Below are 13116 nucleotides of genomic sequence, written 5' to 3'. Positions count from 1 at the left end.
GCATTTCAGAGCTTCTAGAATTGAAACATTTTCGTGCAGGTGGTGTTGGGGGTAATTTTGGGTTTTGGGTCTTGGGCCACATGTAGAACGAATCAGTTTTTAAATTAAGCTTTCAGTTCATATAGTGGCATCTACCTTTTTTTTTTTTAAAAAAAAAAGGTTACTTTATACTTTTATACTTTAAGTAGGTTTTGGAGCACATACTTTTTCACTTTTACTTGAGTAAAGAAGTCAAGTTGATACTTCAACTTTTACCAGAGTGTTTTTAAACTGCAGTATCTATACTTCTACTTAAGTAACAATTGTGTGTACTTTTGACACCACTGTGTGTAGGGCATATTATGTTACTATGCTTTTTACTCTTCTAATTAATTTTATTAGTAAACGGAGCATGCCGCGGCCTCCACTTTATCTAAAGTCTGGAGTCAGGACACTATCTCGTCCTCTGAAGGTGACACACCCCGTTACTTCAGCTTCCTTCATTATGGTCGTGGTGTGTTTCCCACTTCAAGCTGGAAGAGATGGTCGCTCCTGAAAAGGTGTTCCGGTACCTGACCGCCTCCAGAAGGCTGTTCTGGAGACAGTTCCAGGTGGTTCCTGTGAGACCAGATGAACTCACACATCAGCAGCTTCACCGTTCCAGAGTTTTTATAATTTCTTTTTCCAGTTGTCGGGATTTATATCATTTAAGTTCAGTTCCTGAAGGAACTGGGAACTCTTTCTAAACAGGAGCCAGGATGTTCTTGCAGTACCAGAGTTGACCACTAGGACACACGATGCAGGCACAATGCTTTTTATATGACATAATTTTGTGCTGTGCCTTTTGCAGGGGAGCGTTTTCTGTGGTGCGCCGCTGCATGAAGGTGCTGTCCGGTCAGGAGTACGCCGCCAAGATCATCAACACCAAGAAGCTGTCTGCCAGAGGTAAGAAAGAACATCACGGCACCTCACACGTCCAGCCAACGTGACTTTTGACCCTAAGAGTCACTCTGGCTCCTGACAGCCACAGTAGGAGCCGTGTCTGTTTTCAGACTCGGTCGGGTTTGAACTCTCTCGAGGACTTAATCCTGTTTGGTGTCAGGTTTCTTACATTAGGTTTCTTCTGAAGGTGGACCCAAAGGTCATTAGGCCACTGAGATACTTTGCAGTTGAGATGTGGTTCAGCACCTCCAAAAGTCTTTTTAGATTAGCTAGAACTTTATTGATCTCTTGGGAACACTCCCTCAGAGAAATTGAAGTTCCAGCAGCACACAGGGTAAGAAGCACACAGAGTATCAAAAGTGAAAGTAAAAAAATGTATAATTATAAATATGAATACAAATATAAATACCAGACATAGTGATCACTACTGGTTTACTGGTTACCACTGTTCCTCTCCTTCCTGTCCCCTGTCTTCCTGTTACTCCTCCTCCCCCTGAGTGAGGAGTTGTACAGTCTGATGGCCTGAGGGACAAAGGAGTTTTTCAGTCTGTTGGTCCTGCACTTGGGAAGCAGCAGTCTGTGGCTGAAGAAGCTCCTCTGGTTGCTGATGACGGTGTGCAGAGGCTGACTGGCATCGTCCATAATGCCCAGCACTTTGTCCAGTGTTCTCTTCTCTGCCACGTCACCAGAGAGTCCAGCTTCATGCCAACCACAGAGCCAGCCCGTCTGATCAGTTGGTCCAGCCTGGATGTGTCCTTCTTGTATGTGCTGCCCCCCAGCACACCACGGTATAAAAGAGGATGCTCGCTGGCTACTACAGCTACTTTCCTGCAGATGTTAAATGACCGCAGCCTCTTCAGGAAGTCCAGCCTGCTCTGTCCCTTCCTGTACAGGTGGTTGGTGTGGGTTGTCCAGTTCAGTTTGATGTCCAGCCACAGCCTGGGGTACTTGTATGATCCCACAGCCTCTACCTCAGCTCCCTCCATCTGAACTGTTCGTGGACTTGGTCTGGACTTCCCAAAGTCAGTAACCAGCTCCTTTGCTGCCTGGTGCCACACAAACCATCTGCAGCTCAACACCTTGAAGACAAAGTCCTTCACTGGGCTCATGTATTCCTCCTGCCTTTCATCCCTGATGCATCCAACAGTGACTGTGTCATCTGTGAACTTCTGGAAGTGACACAGCTCAGAGTTGTAGCAGAAGTCAGAGGTGTACAGGATGAAGAGAAGAGGGGCCAGCACCGTGCCCTTTGAATATTTAAAAAAAAAAACAGTGGGACACATTGTGGTTCCTCTTGGCCCAGGATGATGCATCGTGGTGTCCCACAGTGTTGTACTTAAACAAGATGCCAGCTGCAGTCACCATGTCCTCCAGTTTGGAGCCCATCCTGCTCGCATCCTACAGACAGCTCCCAGAGTGGACACATAGTCTCCTACTTTTTCCAAATGAATACTGGTGTTCCTCAGGGACGTGTTCTGGTTCCTTTTGTCCTCATACTTGTCTCCTGGGAACTTTATGGGTTCTCTGATTGTGCTTGTGAAGTTAAGTGAGGAATCTGAGTGTCCGGGTTTGTGATGGTCCTGGATCCAGGCTGTCTGTGACTTCCTGGACTCGTCCATCAGAAGTGGTCAAAGTGTTGAACTTGTAGAGACATTCACTGATCTCAGCAGTGACCTTCATGTCTCAGGGTCCTCGGCCTTTGAGATCCAAAGACACCTGGGAAGATCTTATGGAGTCATGGGGTCAAAGGTCAGAGCTGTTTGGTGATGCTGATGTCTTTGCAGAAAAATGAAGGTCCAAGTTTTTAGGGTCCTGGTGCTTCCTGTCTTCCTGTCTGGTTGTAAGACTTGGACTCTAACCAGTGTCCTGAGGTGAGGACTGGATGTCTTTGGTCCCAAGTCTCTGTGGAGGATCTTTGGGTCCTGCTGGAATGACTTTGAGTCCAATGAACGGTTACTTAGTGAGACTAAGTTGAGGAGGATCACGGACACTGTGAGGGAACATCAGACACCACATTTAGTCCATATGGGGAGTTTTTCTGGACATGAAACAGGACACAGGTGTCTCACTGATGAGGACCCCAGAGACTGGACTTGATTAGACAGATGGCCAAGACAGGGTTGGACTGCTGTTTGGGACCGAGTGTGGTTCTGTTGGTTATCCTGGTCTGCAGCCAACATGTGTCTGAAGTAAATATATATCTTGTGGAACTGAGAGAGGAATGTTTGGCACACAGCAGCTGTGGTGAGCAGATGGACAATGTCCCAGGAAACGGTTTATGATGCTTGTGTGTGCAGAGGAGAATATGTGGCCTGGGTCCAGGTGTGCACGCACTGGGTTCCAGTGTGCGCTCTGGGTCCAGGTGTGCGCACGCACTTCAGGATCTTCCTCTTTCTCCTCTTCTCCTCTGTGCTGTTCTTCCCCATTTTTTCAAAGATTTCCACTCCAGTGTGGATCATTGTTCAGCAGATGGATTGGTGCCTTGCTTGCTTTTCCCTGGCCTTCCAGTTGATGGAGCAGCTCTTGCGGTTGTGTTTCAGGAGGTGTTTGTAGTCTTTCTTCTGTCATCCTCTGGACTGTTGTCCTTCACTCAGCTGGAAGTAGAAGATCTGCTTGGGAAGTCGGCTGTCATCCATCCTAAGGACTTGAGCCACCCGCCTAAGTTGGTTCTTGATTATGACGCACTCACTGCTCTGGAGTTCAGCTTCAGCCAGAATGCTGATGTTAGGATGGTAGTCTTCCCACCTGATGTGCAGGATACTCAGACAGTGTTGGTGAAATTGCTTGAAGGTCTTCAGGTGGAGACAGTAGGTGGTCCAGGTCTCAGATCCAGACAGCAGAGTTGGTGTGATGACAGCTTTGTTGTTGAAGACATGGATGCAAAAACCGGCTGATACCACACTTCAGTCATTTATCCAATAATAAAGTGTGATCTTTGGTATCAAATACTTTCTGTAAATCAAAAAAACCCTGACAGCATTCTGCTTCTTCTCATCTGCATTTGTTCAACAAAATTAATTACAGCCAGTGAAATAGTTTGATTATTTCTGAATCCAGATTGCTGATCACTAAGTACACAATGTTTACTTATGAAATCATTTAACCTCTTTACAAATACCAGATTTAACTTTAGTTATTTTCATTTTAGAAGGAAATTTCCCTGTCATTAAGGACAAATATCTCTGTCTGTCTCTCTGTCTGTCTGTCTCATTTCATTTTTATTTCAGTGGAGTTTTACTGACATGGGAAACATATGTTTACATCGTCCAAGTGTTACATGGAACAAAAAATACAAATGAAGTAGAGTACATACAGTTATCAATATTCTGCAATAAATAAATGTGTTAACAGATGTGGGATTGAAATGACAGTAAAAACTGTGTTTTCAGTGTAAAAAATGTACAATCCTATAAAATGTGTTATATTATACACGTAGCAGTTTAATGTCCTCTTTTGGGTTTACGGTGGTTTGTGTCCGTTGTTCCTTCTTTTCGCATCTCAAACCTTGCTGCTGTGTTTGTTGTCCTTCAGCCAGCAGATAGTGAAGTTTGTTGATGTTGCTCTCATAGTCTGTTTGGGTGTTTGTGATCTGTGTCTCTGTTCATGTCTCTGATGTCTTGGTGCAGCGGGCAGGTGGTCAGGAAGTGCAGCGCGGTCTCCACGTGGTGTTGTCAGCAGTGGGTCTGTCACAGTCTGTCTTCTCTGGGGAGTCAGGTCTGTCTGTGGCGGCCTTACTCCACGGCCAGGCTGTGCTCACTGAGTCTGTACATCAGGGGTGGGCAACTTGTTCCAGAAAGGGCCAAGAGGGTGCAGATATTCTTTGCAGCCACTGACTCCACCAGGTGATTTCACTGATTAATATCACTTTGAGCAGATGGAATCAGTTAATCAGTGAAATCACCTGGTGGAGTCACTGGCTGCAAAGAAAACCTGCACCCTCTTGGCCCTTTCTGGAACAAGTTGCCCACCCCTGCTGTACGTGGTCAAGGATTTCCTGAGCTTTGGGTTGGTCACAGTGCTCAGGTATTCTACCACCGAGTTCTGTCTGTTTAGGGACAAACAGCATTCCAGTTTACTCTAGTTTTTGGTTGATTTTTCTTTTTTCCAATGTGTCACATAGTTTTCTTTTTGTTTTCTTATAATTTGGTTCAGTCTAACAGGGTTTGTGTTTGTGTAGAGAGTCCCAGAACCAGCGGGCTGAGGGGGCGTCTCTCTACAGTCTCTCTGTGGATCAGGACATTGTTGCGATTCATACTGGGGTCACTGTTTTTAAGATGCTCATCAAATTTAATTGTTCTCTTTTGAACTTATAATTAGTGGGTATCGTCCTAATTCTGCTCTGCGTGTGTTGTTCTGTGTTTTTCGTTGGACGTGGAGGATGGATTTACAGGATTCTGCATGCAGAGTCTCAGTTTGGTGTTTGTCCCATTTTGTAAACTCTTGGTTGGCGAGCGGGTCCAGACCTCACAACCATAAAGTCAAATGGGTTCTATGACAGAGTCCAGTATCTGGAGCCAGATTTGAATTGGGACATCTACTTTGATGTTCTTTTTGATGTCATAAAAAGCCCTTCTTGCCTCGTCTCTGAGGTCATTTACAGCTTTGTTGAAGTTGTCTGTGGTTGTTTATTCTGAGGTAGGTGTATTTTTTTTGTGTGTTTTAGGACCGTCTGATCCAGGAAGAAATGATACACTGAACAATAGTATAAACGCAACACTTTTGTTTTTGCTCCCATTTTTTATGGACTGAACTCAAAGATCTAAAACATTTTCTGTACACACAAAAGACAGATTTCTCTCAAGTATTGTTGACAAATCTGTCTAAATCTGTGTCAGTGAGCACTTCTTTGCCCAGATAATCCATCCCACCTCACAGGTGTGACATCTCAAGATGCTGATTAGACAGCATGATTATTGGACAGATGTGCCTTAGGCTGGCCACAATGAAAGGTCACTTTGAAATGTGCAGTTTTGCTTTATTCGGGGTGGGGGTCAGAAAACCAGTCAGTATCTGGTGTGACGACCATTTGCATCACAGTACAGCACACCTCCTTCACATAGAGTTGATCAGCAGCCAGCCACCATCGAATGTGAGCATTTGTCCACTCAAGTCGGTTACGACGACAAAGTGCCGTCAGGTCGAGACCCTGATGAGGACGATGAGCAGCAGATGATAGAGGTGGGCAGATTGATCCTAATATCGATAATATCGATACCAAAGCTGGTATTGATATTGAATGATCCTCATGTAAAAAGATCGATACTCAAGCTTTTTTTCTCTCGCGCATGCACTGACTGCTGCGCACACGGATTCATCAAAGTCTACTCTCTGTCTGTAAGAGCAGCGCTGCGCTGTGTCACGCAACACGGAGCAGCGCACCCTTGTATTGTGGTTAGTCAGCCAGTTAGTCAGGGGATTTTATTTTAAGTTGTGTTGAGTGATATTTTTTAAACAAAAATGTTGATTGTGATAATAAAGTATTTTGTTGTCACGTACAAAGTTTGGCGAAAATCTAGCCTAGGTCTTTTGGATCCTTTAGATCTATGAAGCTTAAATATGAAAAAGTATCGGTATCGATATCGGCAATACTGGGCCTGTATTTACTTGGTATCGGATCAATACCAAAATTCCCGGTATCGCCCAACTCTAGCAGATGAGCTTCCCTGAGATGGGTTCTGACAGTTTGTGCTGAAATTCTTTGGTTCTGGAAACCGATTGTTGCAGCAGCTGTCCGGCCTTTGGAGACAGCTTATAGTAGAGAAATGAACATTCAATTGACAGGCAACAGCTCTGGTGGACATTTCTGCGGTCAGCATGCCCTCTGCATGCTCCCTCAAAACTTGTGACACCTGCGGCATTGTGCTGTGTGACAAAACTGAACATTTTAGAGTGGCCTTTTATTGTAGCCAGCCTAAGGCACACCTGTGCAATAATCATACTGTCTAATCAGCAGTGGTGGGCACAGCTAACCAAAAAGGTAGCTTCGATAACAGCTAATCGGCTAACTGAAAAGTTATCTTTTATAAAGCTAAACTGATAAATCACCCAAAAATTTATCAGAAACTACAACTAACCGATAACTTTCAGTATTGCTTCCAATACACTTGCAACTACTAACACGCTGATTTTGAATTTTAACACCGTAATCGCTTCTGGTAGAATTAAAGGTGACCACAGACCCAAACAATAAGTCAGTACTTCTGTCTTTGTGCACACTGCCCCCTGCTGGAAGCTCCTGTTTACTACATATTTTGCAGCAGTGAAGTAGTTGAGAGGAGCTAAGCTCAATTGTACACACACAAAACAAGTCATTATTCCTTTAACCGAATACAGCCATGCTGCACTGAGGCAGTGGTCTTGGAAAATAAAGCAGTTTTGAGTTATGGTTTTGATTTAAAAATCATCAAATTATTCCAGATAGAATAACTACATTAATGTCAATTCTGCCATTTGTACAAGGTTAAAATATAACACATCTTTTAATTTTAAATAATGCACCAATTCTGAAGTTTTGTAACAAACACAGACAGATGCCAAAGGGATTATGGGTAAATGAGCCAAAATAAAATTCCAGATAATCCGTGTCTGCTATGTTTAAGATGCGTGGCATTTAATAAACGCAAACTGAATTTCAAACATCTTATATATATTACTCTGGAACAAAGATGACAGACAGTGTTTGACATAAGCACGATTCTAAATAGCAAACAGGAATCGATTGCAATGATTCCAACTGAAAATAATGAGAAGCAACCTGGGCTTCTTTTGGCATTTTTACATAAAACAAACACAATAACAATGTCTATAAACCCAGAGAATATATTCACGAGAGTTTTAGGTACAATATACAAAGGGATTAATGCTGTTGTCTGTGTGGAGCCTGATCAGAGCGTCTTAAATGCATTTCTTCTGTTGTGAATGCACTGATATTACCCATAATGCACCTGGACACAGCATGTCCACACTAAAACCTTCAAAATAAGTGCATTACTTTAAAACTAAAACATATATCTGATATTTTCACTTTATAAAACTTCAGAAGTGACGTTAATTTAAATAACTTGTCCGAACTTAGTTTGGTTAAAATTTTAACCGTAAGTTAAAACTGCATGCCTCTTTCTTTTTTTGTGAACCAGTTCTGCTTTGCCTGCAGAGGATAGAGCGGTTTCTTTTAGCACCAGCTCTCCTCTGTTTGCAGAGGATAGAACTACACATCTACTATAAATCATTTAACAGGTAGGTGCTCAACTAATTTTAGATTTCATAAATGTTTGTAACTGTTAAGCCTTCGTTCACCATGCCTGCAAAAATATGTTAAGCGGTCTAAAATCTATCAAATCAGAATTTATCAGAAGATAATTAGTCCGCTGATGGTTTTCAAAGTTATCTGAAAAGCTAATCTGATAATAAAAACATTAGCTTTGATAATGACCGGTTAGCGGATTAGCAGAACCTTGCCCACCACTGCTAATCAGCATCTTGATCTGTCACACCTGTGAGGTGGGATGGATTATCTGGGCAAAGGAGAAGTGCTCATGAACACAGATTTAGACAGATTTGTCAACAATATTTGAGAAAAATATGTCTTTAGTGTTTTATAGAAAATGTTTTAGATCTTTGAGTTCAGTTCATAAAAAAGGGAGCAAAAAAAGTGTTGTTTTTATAATTTTGTTCAGTGTATTTGTGTGACTGGAGGCTGGGTCCTTTTTGGAATATCATCATTTTTGTCTTGGTTAGATTCACTGTCGAGGTCCAGGTTTGGGAGAAACTGTGTCGAAGGTCAAGTTGTTATTGTCCTTCTTTGGTTGGAGACAGCAACACCAGGTCATCTGCCAGAAACAGGCCTTTGGTTTCTGTGTCCACTAGAGTGACACCCGGTGCCGCCGACTGTTCTAATGATTTGGACAGTTCATTGATGTAGTTGCTGGAGAGGGTTGGACTCCAACTGTGTCCCTGTCTGTCCCCCTGCTTTGGGGAAAGACGTCTGTGTGTTTGTTTGTGCACATTGACTTGATGATGTCATATGTTTTTGCTCCAACCCCACTTTCCAACACTTTGGACAGTAGACCCTTGGGCCAAACTGAACCGAATGCTTTTTGAAATCTACAAACAGGAGAACAGTTTGTCTTTGTTTTTGTTTCTTTGGTTGTCAATCAGGGTGCTGAGGGTGAAAATCTGGTGTGTTGGACGGTCATTTGGTAAAAAGCTGATTTGAGGTTTGTTCAGGGCGTGTTTTCAGTCAGGACGTGTGTGTGTGTGTGTGTGTGTGTGTCTCTCTCTTTCTCTCTCTCTCTCTCTCTCTCTCTCTGTCTTTCTCTCTGTCAAGGATCTTCCCAGATGACTGTTCTGGATTTCAGATTTCCTGTGGTTGCTTAGCAACACTGGAAAGTTTGCAAAAATCTGTGTGTGTGTGTGTGTGTGTGTGTGTGTGTGTGTGTGTGTGTGTGTGTGTGTGTGTGTGTGTGTGTGTGTGTGTGTGTGTGTGTGTGTGAGCGAGAGAGAGAAAAAAAGAAGGCTGTGAATTAAGTGAATGTCTGAAGATATTTAGGCTCCGCCTGTTTGTGCATCTCTGTTTGCCGTTTTCAGGTCGTTTGTTTCTGCAGCAGTCAACAGTTTTTCCAACGTCCCATTTCAAATAAAAATCTCAAAAATGTTGCAGTTGTCCAGGTCTTTACCCTGGACAACTGCAATATTGGGCACAGTTCCGCTGAGCCACTAATTATCAAAGCTAATGTTTTCATTATTGGATTAGCTTTTCAGATAACTTTGAAAACCATCATCGGAATAATTAATTTCTGATAAATTTTGGTCCACTAATTTTTAGACCGCCAACATATTATTGCAAGCTTAGTGAATAAAGCTTTAATAGCTGATAAAAAAATTTAAAGTCTGATATCAAAGATTTTAGAACCTACCTGTTAAATGTTTTGTAGTAGACGTACAATTCTATCCTCTACAGACAGAAAAGAGCTGGTTTCAAGACAGAACCAAAATGAGAAAAAAAAAAAAAAATAGTTTCTTTTGACACCATACTGACTTGTTGGCAATATCACCCAAGTCATCCAGAGGCATAGAGTTTTAACTTATGGTTAAAATTTTAACCAAACTAATTTCCAACAAATTATTTAAATTAATGTCACATCTGAAGTGAAAACATCAGCTATATGTTTTACTTTTAAAGTAATGCACTAATTTTGAAGGTTTTAGTGTGGACATGCTGTGCCCAGGTGCGTTATGGGTAATCTCAGTACATTCACAACAGAAGAAATGCATTTGAGACGCTCTGATCAGGCTCCACATGGACAACAGCATAAAACCCTTTGTATATTGTGCCTAAAACTCTTGTGACTATATTCTCTGGGTTTATAGACGTTGTTATTGTGTTTGTTTTATGTAAAAATGCCAGAAGCAGCTCAGGTTGCTCCTCCATTATTTTCAGTTGGAATCACTGTGAGCTGCAATCACTTCCTGTTTGCTCTTTAACGTCCTGATTATTGTCCTTTACAACACTGTTTGTCGTCTTTGTTCCAGAGTAATATATATAAGGTGTCTGAAATTTGGTTGGTGCTTATTAAATTCCACGCAGATTAAATGTAGCAGACATGGATCATTTATTTGGAATATTTGTTTTGGCATGTTTTCATGGTCTCTGCTGCCATCTACTGGCCAGTAGTGTTCATGGCAGTATTCACCCTAAGTATTGAGATATCTCATAATCCTTTGCTCACCAGAGAGTTGTTGCAGCCTCTTGCTGCAACTGATGAAAAGAAATAAAAATGTACATTTTGGTTGTATAATGTTCATTTACAATTGTCGCCATGTGTTTTCTCTCTGTGCTGTTTAAACTGCAGCAACTCTCTGGCACACAAAGGATTATGAGTTAGGGTCTGAGTGTCGGGGCACTAGTAGATGGCAGTGTTCTATTTATTTTGACCCCAGTTATATCAGACGGTTGTCTAATCACTGCTTGACTTTTGGCTTTTGCAAATGGCTTTTTTTTTTACATATTTTACAAAAGCACATTTATATGTAAACACCAACACACTCATCACATTAAAGTGTTCGTTTTTACATAGAATGAATGAGTCAACCAGTTAGTATTAGCGGAGGCTCATTTTGGCCATAATCTCTTTGGCATCTGTGCGTGTTTGTTAAAAAACTTCAGAATTAGTGCATTAATTAAAATTAAAAGATATGTGTTATATTTTAACTTTGTACAAATGACAGTATTGTCATAAATGTAGTTATTCTATCCAGAATAATTTGATTTATAAATCAAAACCAAAAGTCAAAACTGCTTTATTTTCCAAGACCTCTGCCTCACGGTGGAACTGGCGCGTGTGGTTAAGAAATAATGACTTTTTGTGTGAGACAACCTGGCGTTCAGGCTCCTTTTGCTGCAGTAGAGCTGAGCTTAACGCTTCTCAACTGCTTTCACTGCTGCAAAATACGTAGCAAACAGGAGCTTCCAGCAGGGGGCACAGCACACAAAGACAGAAGTGATGATTCATTGTTTGGGTTTGTGATCATGGTGTTAAAACTCAATACTGAAAGTTATCGGTTAGCTGTAGCTTCCTATAAATTTTTGGGTGGTTTATCGGTTTAGCTTTATAAAAGATAACTTTTCAGTTAGCTGATTAGCTGTTATCAAAGCTAACTTTTTGGTTAGCTGTGTCCACCCCTGGACTACTGTAACATAATAATAATATAGTAATTTCAGTCATCCGGGCTGTTTGGTCCATTCCTACAGCTGATCTGGTTCCTGTGTCACAGCTCTGGGATCTGCGTGTGTCCGTGTGCGTTCAGTGTCAGAAACAAAACCAGAACCAGGACAGATTTCAAAGGAATTTTTATTTGTTTGTTTTTGTTTGTTTGTTATGGTAATTTGTGGCTGTATTTTTGAAAATTGATCACGATGACATTCACTCTTCAGATTTCATATTTATCTCATTGAGATTATTGATTTCATTTGAAAAAAAAATCTCTTCATCTTTGTCATTAATGTGTTTGAAAAGTTTGACTTCCTGTTTGTTCTCCTGTTACTTCCTCATTCTGATCCGTTACGTGTGTAGATCAGTGCAGCAGATGGTTTTGGATTAGTAACTCCTAAAAAATTATCATCATTAATATTTCTAGGCAAAACAGACTCTCACTGTAAACTACAGGAACATGAAACACTCATTTGTTCACTCTCACTCACTCATCTTCAACCACTTATCTGGGATCGGGTCACGGAGGCAACAGCTCCAACAGGGGACCCCAGACTCCCTGTGCCACATTGACCACCTCTGACTGGGGGATCCTGAAGCGTTCCCAGGCCAGTGTGGAGATATAATCTCTCCACCAAGTCCTGGGTCTTCCCCGGGGTCTCCTCCCAGATGGACGTGCCTGGAACAGCTCTCTAGGGAGGCGTCCAGGAGGCATCCTTACCAGATGCCAGAACCACCTCAGCTGGCTCCTTTCAACACGAACGAGCAGCGGCTCTACTCTAAGCTCCCCACGGATGACTGAACTTCTCATCCTATCTCAAAAGGAGACACCAGCCACTATCCTAAGAAAGCCCATTTAAGCCGCTTGTACCCCCCACGATCAAGTTCTTTTGGTCATGACCCAACCCTCATGACCATAGGTGAGAGTAGGAACGAAGATTGACCAGTAGATCAAGAGCTTCGCCTCTTGGCTCAGTTAACTGTTCGTCACAACAGTAGGGAGAGCGAATGCAACACCGCCCCTGCTGCACTGATTCTCTGGCCAATCTCATGCTACATTGTCCCCTCACTCGTGAACAAGAGCCCGAGGTACTTGAACTCGTGTACTTGGGGCAAGACTGTGTTCCCTACCCGGAGTAGACAATCCATCGGTTTCCTGCTGAGTACCATGGCCTCAGATTTAGAGGTGCTGATCCTCATCCCAGCTGCTTCACACTCAGTTGTGAACCAATTCAGTGAATGTTGGAGGTCACCGGCCGATGAAGCCAACAGGACCACATCATCTCCAAAAAGCAGTGATGAGACCCTGAGCCCACCAAACTGGAAACCCTTCTCCCCCCAACTATACCTCGATATCCTGTCCATGAATATCACAAACAGGACTGGAAGAGGTACAGGAGCCTCCGGTCCCGCACCACCAGACTCACAAAGAGCTTCATCCACCAGGCTGTGAGATTATTGAACTCTCTCCCCCCAGCTCCACCCA

General features: G+C 42.5%; 1 protein-coding gene across 1 annotated transcript in view; it reads left to right on the top strand.

The window, feature by feature from the left end:
* LOC117517302 (calcium/calmodulin-dependent protein kinase type II subunit alpha-like) overlaps positions 1-13116 on the top strand; it is a 45304-nt gene that overhangs the window by 3491 nt on the left and 28697 nt on the right. Inside the window, exon 2 of the mRNA XM_034178280.1 lies at positions 830-924. Coding sequence (XP_034034171.1) covers positions 830-924 — 95 coding nt within the window. The remainder of the gene's footprint in view (positions 1-829; positions 925-13116) is intronic.

Source organism: Thalassophryne amazonica, chromosome 9, assembly GCF_902500255.1.
Source record: "Thalassophryne amazonica chromosome 9, fThaAma1.1, whole genome shotgun sequence".
Lineage (NCBI taxonomy): Eukaryota > Metazoa > Chordata > Actinopteri > Batrachoidiformes > Batrachoididae > Thalassophryne > Thalassophryne amazonica.
This window is presented reverse-complemented; position numbering and strand designations above follow the sequence as displayed.